Below are 20853 nucleotides of genomic sequence, written 5' to 3'. Positions count from 1 at the left end.
TTTCGCTTGCTCCAGGAATTTTCAATTTACATTATTACTAGACGGGGTTATGAAAGGTTGCTGAAAGCTAGTCATATTCGTGAATGGTAATGACTTTGTTTATTAATCATTCGTTCATCCGTTCGTACGGATGCTAAGATTGTTTGGCTAAAGGAATAAAGATTGTAAAGTAGCGAAGAAATAACTGAATAGTTTCATCACGTCTTGGAAAGGTTGGTTATGCAAATAGATTTAGGGTTTTCAGATAGTTTTGTCCGTACTTTGTTACGATTGTTTGGGTTAGGAATAAAAATGATAACTCGTGTAGAAATAAGTTTGTCGGCTAATGTCTTGTTTAGTATTGCTTATCGTAACTTGTAGAAATTAAATTTCGGGTGTTCGGAGTTTTGTAAGCTTGAGATTTTCAAATAAGCACTCAAAGCGTGTTTCAGTATAGAAATGTCGTTGTGTGCAACATAAAGTTATTAGTCAATCTGTGGCCAAGGTATCATATTTTATCTTCATAAATTATATAGTAACTTATGTAGCCAAAGGTGATAGACAAAAATAAAACTAGTAAAATTTTAAAATACATTTTATTAGCTTACATACCACTTTAGCATGCATCTAACAAATAACAAAATTGTTCTACTTATAGTACTTTCATCGCTTCAATTAATTTGTTACCAATCTATACAATATTCGGAAAAATACAAGAAAAGACGTATATTTCAAAACGAATTCAGCAAATTAAACCAACTAGCGACATCTGTTAGAGAAAGTATGAGATATCAACTACGATCGCTACTGTTAGATGGCGTTACTGTACAACTGAATAGCGAGTAGATTTTGCTAGGTGTAGTTTCTTTTGTGAAAACAGGCGGGAAGAGCACGTGGTTTCGTTTAATTTAAAACGTAACTCAACTTAGAGCAATAGAGTAGAGATTCCATTGAAGCAAGTATTGTATACACACGTGAAGTTTGTAAGTATTGAAACTTGAACTCTACTGCATCTAAGTTAAAGTGCATTATTGTCTAACCTGCGCCTGTTTTATTTACACCATTTTAAAGTGACATTAACCTAAGAGTTGTAATAAATACAGAATATTTACAATTATTATTTCAATGGCAGTCCTCATAATTATCAAATCGCATTGTTTATAGAAAAGATGACCGTACATTGGGTACTATCACAAAAAAGTGGGTAAATAGTCTTTATGACATAAACAAAAGCATGTACGACAGAAATACTTACATCATTTGAGAAAATTTCCGCTTTCTAATTATTACGGTTAATGAGATTACAGTCTGGTGATAGACAGATTGAGAGTCGGACAAACAAACAGACCGCAGGATCTTGCAAGTGTCCCGTTTTTACCCTTTGAGTACGGAACGCTAAAAATATTTACGTCAAACGTCGCCGACGCGATTCCGTCAAATAAATGCCATTAGTTTTAAAGCAGTTTACACAATAAAATATGTCATAATAATAATATTACTCAATGTACGGCCATCCTTTGTCATTTATACATTATTAAGTGGTCCAATATTTTTTATAATCCCTAACATTACTTCTTATCATAGAAAGTGTTTAAGTCTCTAGGTTTAAATGGCGTGGATTTATTCATTTGTTATACCAATTTCGAGTTTCTAATGGTGTCTGTTTGTTTGTATGTTTGTGATTAATTAAGCAAAGCTAGAACAATTCTAATTGCGCATTTTTATCTAACTACGAATTGGCACCGAAATCACTTTACACTTTCAAATAATATAAAAAATAATAATTTTACACAACAAAAAACAACTAAATGGACGACATACACATTAAGTAATAAATTGTATTAATTAATAAAAATAATGCATTATTTATTTCTAATACTATACACGTATTCAGGAACACATAATAATAACATTCTGATACTCTGTCCTTGTCGTTCCTTGAATGAGGAAAAGAGACAGAAAACGTCAATATTATGTGTACGCGAATAACGGAATTTAAAAACTAACTTAATATAAGTAAAATCGAATACCCGAACACTTGTGTATAAAAAATAGGACATAAAATTAAATCCGATTTTTGTAATTTTCTAGTAAAATTATTCAGGACCCATCGTGTTTAAAGTTCTACTGTGAGAAAAGGATAGCGATATAGGATCTGTATAGTGCTATCTTAGTCTTGAGCTCGCTACAGAGTAATTAAAATCGATGTCTGTATTGTAATATGTGTAGAATCTACTTCTTACCATAAAATTGCTAATTAAAAACAATGGTTATACTAATGTCCCCCATTTCAGCAACGCCTCCTAAGCGAATACGAAATAATTCGCTCCCTAGCCGATGGTTGCATAGCAACTAATTATTTTTATTTTATATTGGTGAACATGAATCATCTAGGGGATGATTTGTACCAATGTACATTCTAAAGCAGGGGTTCCCAACCTTTTCTTATTCCGGAACCACTTTTATATTATTCTTGCTAGCAGGGACCACGTAAGTATATTAAAAATAAAGTGTAATAATCATCCTGAAAATGTTTAATTTTAAAAATCATTCGCGGACCATATTTTGACTTCCACGGACCACTGGTTGGGAACCACTGTTCTACAGGAATAGTAAATTTAAGTGACATTGATGAAATAGAACACATATCTACTTAAATCAAATCTTTCCACCAATATTTTTGATCCAGCAATTGCAAGTTATTAACAATTCCGTATTCAACTACAAACGTAATTTTTGTTTTACTAATCCACATCATTATCCTCAGCTTGAGGCCTTGGGTTGTTCAGTACAGCTTCCGAATTAACCGTATGAACGGGTGCTGGGTTCATAATACGGTTGCCGTTAACCCTAGAAAGGTCTAAGACGGGTAACCGTAATACGTAATCATTATCCCAACCCCTGTTCCTCGATTCCGACCATTGGATTACTCTGAAATCAGCTGAGTTTTGACTGGATGTTGTTGCTATAGGGTTAAGTCTAGGTATGCGTTGCGCTAAAGATCTGAGTCTGGAGTTCTCTGGTCTGTCCTGCCTGGTGTCTGGAACGATGTTGTTCGCGTCTGGTCTTCGAGGCTGGTCTGTACGGTTTTGGTTGGAGGCGAACATGTGTTGGTAGCGGGCTATCTCGCAGGGTAAAAGTGGGCGGGCGTCTCGTCCTGTGAAATAAAATGATTGTATATAAGGGTGTAAAAAGGGTTCACGATGGATACTTTAGCATGCGCATACGCATAAAACGCTTAAAACAAATATATTGTTAAATAGGAAGTTTACCATAACGTTTAAATTAATTTTAACCCATGAAGATCGATTTTATTTTAAATCATTATATTCGTAGCAAGACACAAGATTTTAGAAACGTATATTTATTCTGTAGTCTACTTTATCCGTATTTGTATTATAAAAAACGACAATATTTAATATTGTAATAGGGAACTTTTTGCATAATATTACCTATTCTCTGCACAGTTATCTGCCGTTGGTTCTGTTGATTCGGCGAGGTGATACAAGACGGCTCCACCGATGTAGTGGGATGTACGATGATGCTGTTCTGTTGTACTCGCGTCGGTGAAGGGAAGTTTAAAGCTAAGAAGTCTGGTAATGGTACGCAGAACACGCCTAGTTCCTCCTGAAAGAGAATAGAGATATTGATAGAAGATTTTACAAGAAGGAAGTTATGGTGGTAATATGTTGTAGGTATAACTGCTTAATATAATTATGTATGTGTATCTATCCATACATTTTAAAACACTTTGAGATACTCAAAAATCCGCGTAGAACTTAAGCAAACTACTTTAATACCAAGTTCTTCGACAAAAAAGCAAAATATTATAATGAATTGAACAGTAATTGTTTGCTTAGTTAATCATTAGCAACCTAATGGACTACTGCTTAAACCAATTTTGCCAACTTTTAAGAAGGGTAAGTTTTTAATTCATTTATATTTTTTGTACTGTAATTGATTTTCATGTTAACACAAGTTCATAATATATTTAGTGTGAAAGGATTCTTACAGTGGCATTCGGCGTCCTCTCACTGCTATTCTCGGGTATATTCATAAAGGGTTTCCTCTCGACTTCGGTAGAGGACTGGTTGTTATTCGTTTTGTCTTTATTCTCTTCGTCTAGTGGTATGTCAGGAACCACTTGCAAGTCTTCCGGAGGATTCGGGATGGTCACGTAACTCGCGATTATGCTGGATAGTTGATCTAAAACCTGGAAATTGAGAATAGTAACATCTGTTGGTGATTGTTGGAAGCAGAGTAAAGAGAGATTAACGAGATTAGAGGCCCTTTAGCGGTATGCCCCAAAACTAGTAGAAACGACACAATGGTCCTGAATCGCACAAGGAAAGTTTTGCGATGGATCTTAATTTCATGGCACTTAAACTTTATCAAAGCTGTATTTTCAATATTTTTGTACAATAATCCTGAGTGTTCTCTGGCTGAATTTTATACATCACATATATGATTCTCACCTCATCAGCTACTAATCTATGTTTCGGATCCTTTACTAGTAACCTTTGTATTAGAAACACGGTATTGTCAGACACTTGCACTGAATTGCCATCCCTGAAAACAAAAGGCATATATTATAATTTATACTGATTACACGCAGAACCTGGGTATAATAGCTCAAAGCATTTATGAGTGATTAATTTATGATTAACAAATATATATTAAACAAAAAAAAATATACTCACGGTGGAATATTATAGTTAGCAGCCTGTATCCTACTGAACAGTTGCGCTAAACTCGTATCACAGAAGGGGAACTGTCCGTACAACATTGTGTACAGCACTACGCCGAGCGCCCACATGTCTGACGGCTTGCCGAGGTACGGTTTACACATTAGCACGTCCGGAGATATGTAGGCTGGGGAACCTGGAAAATAGAATAAAAATATATAAAAGCTGTTTTTTTGGACCCCAATTGCTACAGAAGCAGTTAAAAATGAATTGTCTTAATACATAAGGTATGACATCCTGTTACTTTCATGTCTCTATGCCTCAGGTGTCCCAAGTCAAAACTAATTACTATCATTATTTATTTTTATAGTTCACGCGACATAGAGGTGTTTTCTTATGTTTTGCTGTTTTTCTTATTCAGCACAGGTAATTGAGCCGTTTAGGGATCTCGAAAGTAATTTTTTTATGAAAGAAACTAACCACACACTAGAACAATATACTAATTCATAGTTTTTATGAAATAGCGATTTAGACAGAGACATACATTCTTTAAGAAAGGCTCTTAAAGAAGAAGAGCTTACCTCTCTGATCTTTTAACAGATCCCTGTCACTACCGAGATGCGTGCCGAGGCACAAGTTAGTAATGATCACTCGTCCAGTCCTTTGGTTCAGCACTATGTTGCCCAGTTTTAAGTCTCTGTGCACTATGTTCCTCTGAAAAACCACATATAAAGAATAAAATTCCTTAACATAATTATGTGTGATACAGCGGTTGTCTTATATCTTTCAGTCTTTGTAAAGACATATGCAGCTTAAACAGGCAATTATTTACCATATTTAGCAATCAAGTTCGGACCTAATGATCTTGAGCTCATTAACTTGCTGACTTGCTATTATTTAATGGGTAAAATTAACCATACATAGAATGACTTGTGATGTGTTATGTGGAGTTTTAAATGACCAAGTTTTGATGCCACTATAAATGTGGCGTCATATTTATTTGTCAGCTTTAAATATTCTTGAAGACCAAAAAAAAAGAACAACAAATAACTTCTTAGTTAACATGAGTTTTGATTGTGTCGTTTGTAAGATATAAGTGTGTACCTAATCATCCTATCTCTAAAGAGTATTCTATTATTATATTATCTCTTACCTTATGTAGATTAGCAACCACCCTAACAATATCATAGAAGATCAGTATAGCTTCTTTCTCCGGAACTTTCTTCACTTTAGTCACATATTGTTGCAGGTTGACAAGCTCGGAGCCTTTCTCACTGAACTGGTGGGATGACACACAGTCTAACACGAGAAAGAGACGTTGACGAACCCTACCGGTGTAGATGAAACCATTACCGTTTGGGTTTGGTGCTTCTTCTAGTGCGTGATCCTGAAAAATTACGTCATCAAGACAAATTTTAATGCTAAGATAAAATATATGTGGTTGCCAAGAAAACGCAGGCTTATTTTCGAAGATTTATTTTCTATGTAATATATTCTACTTGTCATTGTATGTCTTCATCCTCTCTCTATCTCTCTTGTTTCCTTACTCATACCCATTAAGTACTAATTCTGCTTCCCTCACTTACTCTGACATTCTGCCTTTTCATCACACATAATCTTTAAATCTTTAAGTATATATTTGTAGACAAATTTCGATTATCAGTGCTGATTTGGACTACCATTGAAGAGATTACAAAACAATGATTTGTCTATGACAATACTACGAAATAACATAACTTTCATTCAAGGAAAAATAAGACATGCTTATTTTCCTTCTATTATCACGAATTACCTACCAGCCTTATCCAATAGATAAACTATGCTAAGCCTTTGAAAAACTGTAACATAGACATGACATGTGTCATATTTACTTATGTATTATCATAATCTGAATAGTTGCACTGATATATAACTATGTAATAACACTATCAGCTCCATTGTTGTTGAGTTTTATCACTTACAAACACAAATACCTACCAGCTTTTACTTGAGATTACCCTTGCATGTATTGTTGTTATTAGTCATCCGTCCTAACCACTCACCTACATCAAATCGGGAGAATTTGGAATTGAAAACCAACTTTATTTATTCATCTATTACAATGATATGTAGTAAACGTAGTTTCAAAAATTTTTACCTTGCCCAAAGGCTTTTGACATCACTTAACAATTATTTTCCTTATTGACAACAAGCAGGACCTACTCATTGGTATATTCCCAGTTGTACCCTCTATGGGGTGACCACTGGGAATTTACATCCTACTTTTATTCCCAGTTGTCACCTCAGGGGCCAGTGTTAAAGGGGACAACTGGGAATATACCGACTCTTTACCTCCCCTCTGAAACACAGAGATGCTCGGCTATAGCTATATACATTTACTTACTAGGGACCACAACAAGATATGAGTGTCTTCTTTTGATCACTTTTGAACGCAAATTACTAGCTTTTACTTGCGGTTCCACTTGGTTTGGTTGTTAGTAGCCTATGTCCTTCCTAATACTCACCTAATCAGGTCAGCAGTTTAGTGTGAAAGTGTAAACCAACTGAGAAAGAAACTTACTTAAAAATAATTAATATGTTCAGAATATTTAAAATGTAGTCATTTTACCTGCAATTACAGGATGTTTACAACATAATTAAATATCTATTTAAGCATTACGTCTGTAGTGTAATACTTAGTTATCTTGAGGTCAATGACCTCTAAAATTGTTAGTCAAAACATACCAAATTTGGGTATATATTATAAATTAATTTAATTATGAAGAATTTAAACAAAGCAGTTGTAACTTTAGTTTAACAATTCTGTAATATCTTAGAAATACTAATAGTAGATTTATATGATTATGTAATTTATAAATGGATATATGCATAGACAATTTACCTTGAATAAACCATGGTGATGAATTACTCCATCTTGGTCTTTCAACAAGGATAGCAAAGAATATTCTGTATGCAACAACATTTTTCCTTGTCTGTCGTCCTGCGTTTCGGGTTGGCCTTCATTTCTTAACGTCAATATTTTTACCTGAAAACAACCAAACCGCATTGATAAATATTTTGTTGCCGTTGAAACGTAATACAGTGGCTATTTTTAACTAGCTTATCTCTTTAGCTAAATCAATATTCATATTTATTTTTACATTCAAACTTTCTAAAAATATCTTCAGCCAGAACACCACAGCAACAATAAAAAAAAACATGAATATCTCAAAATAAGTGTCATAATTCATATAATACGACTGATACTGTTTATCTGTTACATCAGTATTTCACATAATTAAGAAAAGGGAGAAAAATATTGTGCAATTCTTTTCAAATTACTGGTTTCCGTTGAACATGATACAAGGAGGAAAACAAAGGAGTTTGTTACAAAATTACACAATATTAAACTTTTGAGCATCAGTAATAGAATCCAGTTATTTTAATTATGCCTTACATCATCATTAAATAAAACTGCAAAATAGCAAAATAGTTTACAAGTTCTTAGATTGCATTAATGGATTATAAAAATTAAAATGCAAATACAACAATTATGACTTATCTCATGTAGCATATTCAGCATAAAAACAAACCAAGAATCAAGATAACTTGTTTTGAACGTGAGAAAAACAAAAATAAAATAATACCATGTCAGCAAATTACCTACCTGATAAAACTCATCAGTCCTTTCTTTCCTTGCCAAACATTGGACAATACTTTTAACAGGGCTAGGACCTAATTTAGGTCCCAGTAGGTAAGGTCCAGCCTTTCGCACAAGTTTATCAGGCACAGGAGTACCAGGCGCTGGTACATCACTTTTATTATAAGTTATTTTGGCCCTCTTTGGAGAACTAGAGCCAAACTTCCTGGAATTCTTAAGTACGCCACTGGACGTTGAACTAGCGTACGCAGATACCCTTGCGATCTTCGGACTTGGCTGTAGTAACAAAGGTCGTGTCCTCTTTCCATGGTTCGAACTGCTTTCTGGTCTCTCTTGGTCCATAACGTTACAAGTTCACTACTCAAATTCTACGATTTAGCACTATTGAATGCACGTTACTTGCACATTAATCAACACTGCCGTTAATATTTCACTAATTTGAAAGGGTTGCTGATGTGTATTTGATTGTTTCGATGAGATAAATGAGTTATTTGCAAATTGCATTTATTTACTTGTGAAATGAAAATGTCTGATTTTTCGTTCAGAAATGAAGTACAACTAGATGTACACACGGCCGTTGACAGACTGAAAAATAATGTTCGCTATTGCAACATAAATCGGGAGAAATTAAAGTGTGGTGTAATTTTGAGTCAAGAAATCGTTGCATTGATCCCACAGTTTTAGTATTAACACTAGGCAAGGTATATTTCAAGTAGTAACTAGAAATATCTGACAAAAATATTCCTGTAATTTGGTTCATGAACAAGAGATTTTATTACATTGACAACTGACAATACTGTAGTGAATTTGACAAGTGACAGATTTTCTAACCATGTTTGTCACGACTGTTCATGATAGTATTTTGTGATCCCATTTCCGATCGAATTGTGCAATAACAATTAAAATAATTATATCTGTACATAGGTAAATAAAACGATAAAGCAGAATGTGGAAAAGTTTAAGGTTAACGCAATCACAGTTGTTAAAATTGAAACATTTCAATGGCCATAAACTTCAGGCAGTCGGTGTCCCAGCCCTAGACTCAGTGTTAAACCAATGGTACGAGTTCTGCAAAAAACCGCCGAAGGGTTTTGAGAAATACTTCCAGCCCGGTACTAGTCAGAAACAGTCCAAAAAGCCAGATAAAGATGGTTCGCCTGCGCCGTCCAAGACTACGCCGCCGCTTTCGAAACCAGGATCATCACAGGACAAATGGAACATGAACATGTTCTCAGGGTCGGGTGGTGGTAGCGGTGGCGGTCGCGGTAACTACGAAGGTCCCGACAGAGAGAAATGGATGATGTTTGGAGCTATGGGTATCGTTACGTTACTCGCATCGATCGCCTATTTCGAACTCAGATACAGAGAGATTAGTTGGCGAGATTTCGTCAATCTATATTTATCTAAAGGCGTAGTGGAAAAATTGGAAGTAATCAACAAAAAATGGGTGAGAGTCAAGCTAAATGCTGGCTCAGCTGTAGAAGGAAAGGTCATCTGGTTTGCTATTGGCAGTGTGGACTCATTTGAGAGAAACTTAGAGAATGCACAAATAGAAAGGCACATTGACCCACCTAATTTTGTCCCTGTTATATACAAGACTGAGGTGGAAGCTGCCAGTTTGACCGGCATGCTGCCAACTCTGCTTATTATAGGATTTTTAGTTTATATGATGAGAAGGTCAGCTGATATGATGGGCAGAGGAGGTAGGAAGGGTGGTGGACTGTTTGGAGGTGTGATGGAGTCCACAGCAAAGCTGATAAATCCTACTGACATAGGTGTTAAGTTCCAAGATGTTGCTGGTTGTGAAGAAGCTAAAATTGAAATTATGGAGTTTGTAAACTTCTTGAAAAATCCCCAGCAGTACATTGACTTGGGAGCTAAAATTCCTAAGGGAGCTTTGTTGACAGGCCCTCCTGGTACTGGTAAAACACTCCTGGCTAAGGCCACTGCAGGAGAAGCTAATGTACCATTCATCACAGTCTCTGGCTCTGAATTCTTGGAGATGTTTGTTGGTGTGGGTCCCTCAAGAGTGCGAGACATGTTCTCTATGGCTCGTAAACATGCTCCTTGCATCCTCTTCATTGATGAAATTGATGCTGTTGGTAGGAAGAGAGGTGGGCGCAGTTTCGGTGGGCACTCTGAGCAAGAGAACACTCTTAACCAGCTTTTGGTAGAAATGGATGGTTTCAACACCACAACTAATGTTGTTGTTCTGGCAGCTACTAACAGGGTTGATATTCTTGACAAGGCTTTGCTCAGACCTGGCAGATTTGACAGACAAATCTTTGTTCCTGCACCAGATATCAAAGGCAGAGCTTCCATTTTCAAAGTACATTTGTCTCCTTTGAAGACAACCTTGAATAAGGAGAACTTGGCAAGGAAAATGGCTGCACTTACTCCAGGTATAGTATATTTGATACTTATTGCCTCATTATGTAATACATAGACTTCAGTTCTATTCAGGGAAACTCATTATTGTGTTGTGGTGTTTAATTAATGAAAACCAACTAAAATGACTTTTCTTGAATGCAAGGCTTTCTAAGCTTTTGTCACTCATATTAATAAAAAAAATCTAAGTGGTCCTTGGCATGATATATTACTGTTAAGTAGCTGTGCGTTTTTTGTCTAAACCATTATACATATTACATTTAAGCTAGTTAATGTGCTAACACAAAATAAGAGCTTATTTTCTGATAAGTAACTAATAATATTTGAAGTGTTAAATACTTTTTTGTTATTTATGCAAATCACTAACAAGTATTTCACCGGTATAACAAACATGATTCATATATTTACACAAAAAATGTTTACTTTGTGTCATTGTACTCATCACTTGTAATACTCTTGTCATATGACAGACTGTGAGAAAATTATTTGATTTATAACTTAAAATAATGGAAAATGTTTGTAGTGTATTAGAAGCAGGCTTAACCCAACTATAGCCTGAAGTATTAGGACAGTATGGTCAGATACAGGTATCCTGCTAAAATGTCGCCCACCCGTTATGATTGCACTGTCTATGTCGATCCCATTCCTAATACTAGCCTCCAAGCTTAGCTGTAAGGGTTAACAGAATTGTCAGTCATTCTAATCAATGTATCTGCTCATAAATATTTTGTTATGATTTCAGGTTTCACCGGAGCAGACATCGCGAATGTCTGCAACGAGGCCGCCTTGATCGCAGCCCGAGAGTTAGCCAACGACATCAACATGAAAAACTTCGAACAAGCCATTGAGCGAGTTGTCGCGGGTATGGAGAAGAAATCGAATGTCCTCCAGCCTGACGAAAGGAAGATTGTCGCCTACCACGAAGCTGGCCACGCTGTTGCCGGCTGGTTCCTTAAACACGCCGACCCACTCCTAAAAGTATCCATTATACCCAGAGGAAAAGGCCTCGGATACGCTCAGTATTTGCCCAAAGAACAGTACCTGTACAGCAAGGAACAATTGTTCGATAGGATGTGCATGACTCTCGGCGGCAGAGTAAGCGAGGAAATCTTCTTCGGTAGAATCACGACTGGCGCACAAGACGATCTGAAGAAGATTACCCAAAGCGCTTACGCACAAATAGTCCACTACGGTATGAACCCTAAAGTCGGCAATGTCTCATTCGATATGCCACAGCCGGGCGAGATGGTTATCGACAAACCTTATTCAGAAAAGACAGCCGAATTAATCGATACCGAAGTCCGAGACTTAATTAACACTGCGCATCAATTCACAACAGATTTGTTGGTTAAACATAAGGACAACATTACTAAAGTGGCTGAAAGACTGCTGAAACAGGAAATTTTAAGCAGGGATGATATGATTGAGCTTTTGGGACCTAGACCATTCCCAGAAAAGAGTACTTACGAGGAGTTTGTTGAAGGCACTGGATCTTTGGAAGAGGACACAACCTTACCTGAAGGTCTTAAGGACTGGAACAAGGAAAAACAGCCAGCGACTCCTCCTGCAGACAGTATACCTCCTCCCGTCAACGCCAGTAAAAATTAAGCCTTTATTTTGTAGATCGAGTTTAGAGAGTGTTATGTGAAAGAATATTTTAATTACCTTTAAGATATAAAGGGCTTCTTTTGTTAACATCTGTTGATGTGTGTACATGACTTAGATTTCTTTCTAGTAGTTGGAGAGCAAATGAATATCTGGAAATGGTATCAGCATTTAGCCGCAACACCTGGTGAACAAGTAGAGAAGTTAGACCAGATCATGCCAATGAACTAATATCAATCAGAATGTTTTAGTATTTTTTTGTAACATATCTAGTTGCTTCACTGTTGCTTGTTTTGTAAAATAAACAAATTCCAGTATTCCAATTCATTTTATTTTGCACGTAATTTAACCCTCTCATAGACCTTTATCCCGTAAGCACTCATTAAGATAAAGGCGCACTACAAAATTAACAAACCTTTTCTAAAAAATCATTGACCCTAAAATATATTACACAGAGAAAACAATACAGGATTTTGAATATTCATCTGGCTCTGAGTACCTTAGTACCTACCCGAGTTTAGTTCGGGACTAGACCGCTAGATGGCAAGTTTGTCGTTTCAAGGATTAGTTATTATTAAGCAATCATTTTAGTAAGTTATTCCAGTCATTCTAGAAAGTTTATTGAAATATTACAGCGTAAATAAAACACAGCTAGGAACTAATCGCGCAATGGATTTCTATAAGCTAAATGACCAAGATTTGAATGTGACGTATTATGTATTTCATGATTATATTTAGACATTGCAGTAGGTGATTTCAACAAAGAAAATATAATCACTACTTCAAATTTTGATTTGGACGCGTAAACTTCAAAACATTTTTGATTCCATCAAACTGTTTCTGTGCAAAAGAAATTAATTTTGATTATTTTAGTATCTGACTATAGTGGCGTTAGTGTCTTGTGCTAGGACGCTAAAGATGAAGTAGTTCAGAAGACGATTACTTACAGGTATGCAGAACCAACCCAGAAATAATAAACGCAAGTAAGTAATTAGGTACCAAACTTAGGTAAACTTAGGTACCAAAGTAAGTATTGTTGGGGCAGTGCAAAAATTAAGACTAGGGTAAGTACCTACACGAGCAAAAAAAATGCAATCCAATGGAGAAGTAGGTTCCCTTTCACTAATATAAAATTACAATATAATAGATAAGGACTATGAATTTAGTTGCATCACTAATCTATTAAACAAGCACAAGCCACCAAAGGGTTGATTTATAAAAAAAAATATCGTGTTGATCTATTGCTATACCTGTTTATACATGGTACTTTACCAAACTCCAGGGTATCATTGAGAATGACGCAGGTAGGTAATATAAAATGGAAAAGTACAATAGCAATCGCCCGATCATAGAATCGAACCCGAGATCATCAGTCGTTTAGAGTAGTGGTAAATTACCGACTGCACCATTCGAATCATAATAATAAATCTGCTCACTGGTTTAGTGTGATAAAATATGGTAAGTACCTAATACAATTTTATTGAATGGATATAATGTTGCTAAGCTTATATTATGTTGATTGGCTAATAAGATTGCCAATAAATCTTATCATTGACTTGAAAGTAATTTCTCAAATATAGTACGTAAGACACACTTAACGCCTGCTTCGGTGCGCCTGCTGGTCAAAACGGGGCCGACGGGTTCGAATTCTGGGTGAAGCGAAAAATCTTTACCTTAACTGTTCAATCCAGACATCCTGTAATTGGCCAAGGCATGGGGGTTGGAATCATATATCTCCTCAGTCTAAGAACGCGTGATACATACCGATGTTTGGACCGCCAGCGCTTGGTGCCTGACCTACTTAAAGGTTGTGTTTTTTTCACGGTGCGCCTTATCTTAACTTGGCTCTTATAAGACTCCCGCGCAAGCACGACAGACCTGTATTAATATTTTATTTTTAAAGACAACTCCCGCACTAAGAATTTCTCTTGTGTCACGGGGAATTTCACAAACATAGAAAAGTAAACGGACACAAAGTACAACCAGACCCGAAACAATTATTTGTCGGTCGCACAAATAATTGTTCCGTGTGGGAATCGAGCCCACGACCTTCCGACTCAATAGTAGCGGCGTGGCGACCTAAATCCCTGTACCACGGAGGCAGTCAATTATAAGACAGTCAGTATTTCCTAAAATATCATATTTTTACTTATGTTTAACTAATTCTATGTATGAGCAATGCTAAGGACAGCTCTAGAAGCACTCTGACAACTGTCGCGCCTTAGCCCTCGCGCGGATTCGATTTCCATGAACGTTTGAGTGATACATATCATGCATAAACAATTACCAGTCTGCACTATATCAGTTCAGAATTTGCTATGTTTAGATTAAATTGTACTAACTAAGGGGGAATAGGTCCCTACTTTTTATGATATAGTTACAATGCTATTCTTTGAGGCCAGGAAAATCTAGGTAATTTATGAGGTATGGATAAAAATAACTTACTACATTTCGAGTACCAATATATTTAATTGGCCACTGGCTGAAATTAAAAATTTACATTGCCTCCCCTCCAAGTAAGTCGAATGCAATAAGGCGAGCACATTCGCGCGGTGTAGTTATGACACTCGTTTTATATTAACATTTTGACAAACCAACCCCGCGACTATGCCTGCCTTGTACAATAAATTGAAGGAACAACTTCAACAAAAAAAAAACAGGGTTATATTAAAATTATAATATGAAAATATTCAAATATGAGCTGAAAATACATCCAGCCTTATTTCTGTTTATTTAAATATTCACTACATTTACTTTATACATCACCAATTTCTTAAGTAAATTCAGTTTTTGTACAATATAAAAAGAATCTTATATTATCTATGTTTACACGCGAGTAGTGTATAACACGCCCGCAATCGCATTACAGCTTGATCTAACCGAGCGAACGAGAAATAAAGAGAAATCGTAACAAAATATTTAAAATTATGGTAATTATTACAAGTAACTACACTATTTTTATGTTCAACATTTTATGTCAATATTCATTATTATCTATACTTAATCGAAGCCTATGATATAACATTATAAATGATGAAAAACATTATTTTTCTTCATGATATCATTCAACAATTAATCCATTAACAACTTGCATCCATTTACGCGTATCTATCGAACGGAAAATTATCACTAATCTCAGTAACAACGAAAAGGTCCATATCAATGACAGTCTCTGATTTTTTCCCCTTTAGGTTTTCGTCCCCTCTTTTTACCGGATCCGCCTCCGGCGAGCGGCCGTTTCGCGAGACACGACTTACAGAACCAGTCTTCCGTCGCACCGGGCTCCTCGGTGATGCCGACGCATACCCAATGATACCAGCCGTCGCACCCGTCACAACCGATCATCGGCGATCCGTTATCGGGCCGACCGCAAGCCGGACATACCCAAATCTTATTTCCGTGTTCGTCCACGTAGTAAGGAGTTGGCAAAGGTCCGGTCGGCTTGTCCGCGGGCGCAGGCGCAGGTGTTGAGGGCGGAGGTGCCGCTGGCGCCGGTTCTTCCGATATCGGCTCTACGTCGTCATCAAAGTGTTCCACGTGCCCTTTTTTGGACAATGGTTTGATTAGTATCCTCTTATATTTCGAGGAGGAGGAAGAGGATGAAGGAGTGTTTTTTCGTGGCGGTGAGCTGCCTGACGGTGGGGACGATGACTGTCCCTCACCATCAAATATATGATTATGTTTCGAATGCTTCAGTTTGGGTGGCCTAGTCACTAGTGCGGATATCTGCGCCAGTTCAGGAGAGCGACTATGTTCTCTTGACACGGGTTCATCCTTCATCGGCGAGTCCTCGTCCTCTTCTTCCTTTTTAACAACCGGTTTTATGTTCAATTTGAACATGTCCGGCGAGCTCGGTGGCATTGGTGAATTCGAGTTAGACGAGCTTAGCTTTAGCGTCAGTTTTGGAACGAGGCCGTCCGCCACTTGTGACTTCTCTTTCTTCTTCTCCTTCTTTTCTTTCTTTATTTTATCTTTCATCTCCTGTCTTTCCTCCTTTTCCCGCTTCTTTTCAGATTTATCTTTGTTTTTGTCCTTTTTATCTTTCTTCTTTTTGATTTTAATGCCATCCTTGTCTTTTTCCTTCTTCTCTTTTTTGTGTGATTTATCCTTTTTCTTTTCCGAGTTCTCCATTTCCCTTTCTGGTAGAGGCTCAGGTGTCGGAGCTTTGACTGGTTCCGGCACTGGCTCTGGTATCGTCCGGACAGGCTCTGGCGTCGGTAGACGTGGCGGGACGGGAGACACTCTTGGTGGTTCGTGTCTGACAGGTTCCAACTTAGGAGGATTTAATTCGATTGTAATATCTGGCTGAACTGGTGGCATTTTGTACAGATTCGATTTATGATCTTTATGCGACTTGGACTTATGCTTCTGTAATATGTTTGGAATGGTTTGAGATTTGTGCTTATCGTGTCTGTCCTTATCGCGGCCCATCATCGGAGACTTATGCATGCCTCTGTCCTCGTCATTTTCTACAGGTATCACTTCTAAACTAGGACGACGTAACATTGGAGGTATTTTCATAGGAGAAGATCTGGATGTATGTGGGATGCCCATTGGTATGAGAGGATTTCGAATACCAGGACCAAGACCACCTGTCAAAAAACTAGGTCCTGGTATTAGTCCAGGCCCACCAGCACCCAAGGCAAAGGGATTGGTGAGTAAATTTGACGGCGGTAGCCCTCTTAATGCTGGATTATTAGCTAGCCCAGCAAGGAAGTCACTATTGGGTATTAAACCAGGACCAGGCATTAACCCTCGTCCTGGAGGCATTGCAGGGAAGAACGGGAAACCAGGTGGCATTTGTGGCAACTTGGATTCATTCTTTGGCCTACTTGATTTGGGAGGCTTGACACCTGCCATTTTCATACTTTGCTTTTCAGCTATCTCAAATGCTAATTGCCGTTTTTTAAGCATCTTAGCTTCATATCTAGCAGCTTTATCTTTCTTGTCCTTATGTTTCTTTTCTTTTTTAATTTTTGGACTGACACTAGCTACATCTTTGGGATAAGGTACTTGCAGGGATTTATTAATTGATATACTAGGACGATGTTCCACTGGCGGCGCTCTAGAAGCGACAGGACTAATATCTACAGGGTCATCATCAATGCTTATCACTTCATCAGTCCTCATATTCATTACTTTAGACAAATCTACAGCACTATTATCATTATTGTTCACAACAGGCTCCTCAGATTTCATTCTTACATTGTCTTGTGATCTATTTATGATTGCATTATCATGTGCAGAATTTTGTAACCTTGAGATCATCAAATCAGACTGTAATTTATCATGAACAACCTCAGGAGCAGGTTTCTCTTCTTTAGATTTGTTCGATATCCTTTTAAATATATTAATCTTTGATCTATCAGGTTGAGAAGCCAATTTCTCTTCTTCGTCAATAACTTCTTTCTTAATTTCCACTTCTGGTATAAATGAATTAGTTGAAGGCTGAGTTCTATGTACAGGAACAGAATTAGATACAAGTGGAGATTTTGAAATAGGTATTTTTCTTGGTACAGGTATTGTATCCTCTATTTCAGAGTGCCTGGAGTTTGTAGGTGGTGGATCTACAGGCTCCTGTTTAATATGTGGAATAGGTCTTAATGGCTCCGGCACAAGGGGTGGTGGCGGAGGCATTGCAGACCGTGCTGGTGGTGGCAGCAGCTTGGGCGCTGGCATAGTGACGTGATTATGATGCGTTGGATGCACATCTTTACTTTTCATTGGATAACCGGGTGGATACTTATTCAATTTACTACTATCCTTAGATTTACTACTCTCACCTTTATGACTCTTATCTTTTCGTTTACTCTTCATAACCTTACCATTCAATAACTTATTCTTCTTAGATTTCTTATCACTTTTCTCTAATATTGGTGCTTTCATGACATTAGAATGATGTGAATTAACTTTATGTTTATCATAGTGCTTTTCTGACATAATGGCAGGTGGTTTTGCCTCAGGCAGTTTTCCTTCCCTGGCTGGAGACAAGAAACCTGACATAGTCATCATCACACTGCTGATTTCTCTAGTCCTTTCCTCCTCATCCAGGCGTAATCTTGGTCTTTTACTGTTTGGTAATGAAACTGGATCAGTGGGTCTCTTGAAAATATCCTTATTTTTATCCGGGCTGTCTGTAACTGAAATTTCTGGACTCGTACATGTTGCATTACTATTATCCACATTATCAATGCCATTCTGACGGATCTCAACAGTTCCAGCAACCGCAGGTGTATCTCTTTCTTTCTCAGGATACATAGGGGGTAGATGTTCGTGGACATGCATAGGTCTCGTGACGACTTCATGACTGCCAGGTTTCAGGAAGTTCAAATTAGATTCTTTAGGTTTAGGGAACTTTTCAGAGGTTACAGGTGATGGCACCGGTGGAACACACCTTGTGTACTCTGACAACTCTGGTAAATGTATGTGGAGGTCACGAAATACTAATCCTAAGTCATGTAAATTTGGTTCAGTCCTATTAAATTGTTCGGCGTATCTGTTAGCTTGTGTCCCAAGTGACCGTATGTACTTCTCCAGTACGTGCACCAATATGTCCAGCGGCGTTGAGTTTATACCGTTCCATCCTATAGTTTGGCATATTTGCGCAACATTCCTTCGCAGTATCTCGCGGGCGTACGCCTCTGACATTATGACACCAACAAAGTTATCTGGAACAAACGAATATATCACATTTATTACGATAGTTCGGCGCTAATTGAATAACAAACATATTATTTGGCGTATGCATCATGTTTATATTAATCAAAAACCATGTTACGAACGTTAGCTCTCCTGAAACAGCGAATCTCATGATTTTTATACCTGCAAGTGTCTAGTAGTACAGAGTCGTGATTCCGAATGGGTGAAAAATTCAAGTTTGGATCACACATGTATGCTTCACTACAATCTTGATTACTCAAAGATAATTTATAAAAACACATAAATCGTTTACAATGCAAAATAACGAAGTGTTTACGTAAAAACTTCTCAGCATTCTAAAAACACAGTACCCCGTGCGCCATGATTGCATTTTGGGTTGTCAATGTTGTGTGTTGCAGGTTAAAAATATTTAAAAGGCGGTCTATTATGGATGCGTTCATTGTTGAGCATTTTAGATTTCATCAAGGTGGGTAACACTTTTTAAAGTAGATTCGTAATTATTATATTTTGTTTTACGCGTGATAAAAATATATTATTTATTCTTTCACAAGTCTTTTTTTTTTCAAAATTGTGGTGCGGTTTTAGTGTTGAATTTTATGAATGTTGTAGTGGTGGCTTTCTGTTTACACCTTATAGGTACTGTAACTAGCTGACCCGCGCAACTTCGCTTGCGTCACAAAGACAGAATGGATCAAAATATTCCCCGTTTTTGTAATATTTTTCAGTGGTACTTTGCTCCTATTGGTCGTAGCGTGATGATATGTAGCCTATAGCTTTCCTCAATAAATGGACTGTCTAAAACAGTAAGAATTTTTCAAATTCAGCTAAATAATATTAGTATAGATAAGCAGAAAACCTTTCAAACTTATTCCTATCAGTTATGCAAAGCAATAATTCTTATTTTTAACATATTTATATTAAACTTAGTGTGTCTTCAAGGATATAAGTTAGTACCTACTGAAAATCTAGGACACTATACACTGCTGTTAGAACCATATTTTAGAATTTAGATATTAATATGAGACACTAATTGCCTAAGTTAAAAAATATCGAGATATGAGTTGAGTGTGCTCAATTCAAGTATCCTTGTGATATCAGAATACAAATTCAGATAACATTATAATTTTAACCGGGAGAACTTGAGTACCGAATAATTTGACATATCGTAGAGAGGAGTGTATTCTTTTTCTTTTTGTATTGCCTCAAATAGAAATAAATGGGGTGTCTGCTATAGGTATTACAATACTTTCATCACTTAATAATAAATGTCTTGCAAATTCGGGCCGTTTTATATTTTTCATAGCTGTACTGGTATGACTAGTCGATTATTCATACTCGGCATTCGACTCGACTACAAAACAAAATAAAAGTGTTGATTACACATAGTGACCAAAATCATTCACATAATTTTATAATTTGGATAATCGAACACTTATTCGAATGTGACAAATTAATTCACCAAAGTTACGTTAAAAGTCACTTACCGTGACTTTTAACGTAACTTTGATGAATTGATTAATTTGTGATGAATCGATGATTGAGTAATTTTTAATCATTAGCCTATATATTTTTTTAAATCATCTAATCCATATAACTCGACTAAGAAGCACAGTGCGGGCCGGCCTGGTTTAACTAAAAGCTATAATACTAACGATCTCCTTTATGGAATAGCTAAATGTAACAGCAATTAATATTCTTTTCTCTATAAGCCTTTAAATAATATAGGTAGGTATTATACATTTGAAAATATACTTACACACGATTTTAAACTAAATTATGTAAACACGTGGTGTGTTCATATTGAAGAGGCTGTATCATCGTTTTCGGTGTTCTTGTAAAAAAAAACCCTGACAGTTTGTCAAATCCGCTAATGGTCGACGGACTGTGATATGCTTT

At 36.8% G+C, this 20853-nt stretch overlaps 3 protein-coding genes across 4 annotated transcripts; 1 reads left to right on the top strand and 2 right to left on the bottom strand.

Annotated features, from left to right (window-relative positions):
- Positions 1-556: 556 nt before the first annotated feature.
- On the bottom strand, positions 557-8898 carry LOC142982409 (serine/threonine-protein kinase 40-like). The gene is made up of 9 exons (XM_076128912.1): positions 8311-8898; positions 7546-7689; positions 5818-6051; positions 5246-5378; positions 4680-4860; positions 4455-4548; positions 3992-4192; positions 3432-3606; positions 557-3136 (listed from the first exon to the last, which is right to left on the bottom strand). The coding sequence occupies exons 1-9, from the start codon at positions 8644-8646 to the stop codon at positions 2724-2726; spliced, it is 1911 nt and encodes a 636-aa protein (XP_075985027.1). The 5' UTR covers positions 8647-8898; the 3' UTR covers positions 557-2723.
- A 218-nt stretch (positions 8899-9116) lies between these two features.
- On the top strand, positions 9117-12616 carry Afg3l2 (AFG3 like matrix AAA peptidase subunit 2). Its single transcript, XM_076128911.1, has 2 exons — positions 9117-10706; positions 11435-12616. Exons 1-2 carry the CDS (start codon positions 9251-9253, stop codon positions 12298-12300), a joined length of 2322 nt encoding a protein of 773 aa, XP_075985026.1. The 5' UTR covers positions 9117-9250; the 3' UTR covers positions 12301-12616.
- A 2304-nt stretch (positions 12617-14920) lies between these two features.
- On the bottom strand, positions 14921-19326 carry Taf3 (TBP-associated factor 3). 2 transcript variants are annotated; one of them, XM_076128910.1, is made up of 2 exons: positions 19080-19326; positions 14921-18965 (listed from the first exon to the last, which is right to left on the bottom strand). In XM_076128910.1, exon 2 carries the CDS (start codon positions 18943-18945, stop codon positions 15457-15459), a length of 3489 nt encoding a protein of 1162 aa, XP_075985025.1. In that variant the 5' UTR covers positions 18946-18965; positions 19080-19326; the 3' UTR covers positions 14921-15456. The 2 variants fall into 2 exon arrangements, with proteins under 2 accessions (XP_075985025.1, XP_075985024.1); XM_076128909.1 differs by having other exon boundaries at positions 19120-19326.
- Positions 19327-20853: the final 1527 nt, after the last annotated feature.

This window comes from Anticarsia gemmatalis, chromosome 21 (assembly GCF_050436995.1).
Source record: "Anticarsia gemmatalis isolate Benzon Research Colony breed Stoneville strain chromosome 21, ilAntGemm2 primary, whole genome shotgun sequence".
Lineage (NCBI taxonomy): Eukaryota > Metazoa > Arthropoda > Insecta > Lepidoptera > Erebidae > Anticarsia > Anticarsia gemmatalis.
The sequence above is the reverse complement of the archived record's forward strand: the minus strand, read 5'-3'. Positions and strand labels throughout refer to the sequence as shown.

What these genes read in the sequence shown, in the direction of transcription:
- LOC142982409 (XM_076128912.1), bottom strand. Translation starts at nt 8,646, where the DNA reads ATGGACCAAGAGAGACCAGAAAGCAGTTCGAACCATGGAAAGAGGACA. An exon ending in ATCACCATGGTTTATTCAAG is followed by an intron (nt 6,052 to 7,545) that starts GTAAATTGTCTA and finishes GTAATTTTTCAG; the next exon opens with GATCACGCACTAGAAGAAGC. An exon ending in GCTAACTATAATATTCCACC is followed by an intron (nt 4,549 to 4,679) that starts GTGAGTATATTT and finishes TTTTGTTTTCAG; the next exon opens with GGATGGCAATTCAGTGCAAG.
- Afg3l2 (XM_076128911.1), top strand. Translation starts at nt 9,251, where the DNA reads ATGTGGAAAAGTTTAAGGTTAACGCAATCACAGTTGTTAAAATTGAAA. An exon ending in AATGGCTGCACTTACTCCAG is followed by an intron (nt 10,707 to 11,434) that starts GTATAGTATATT and finishes TTATGATTTCAG; the next exon opens with GTTTCACCGGAGCAGACATC.
- Taf3 (XM_076128910.1), bottom strand. Translation starts at nt 18,945, where the DNA reads ATGTCAGAGGCGTACGCCCGCGAGATACTGCGAAGGAATGTTGCGCAA.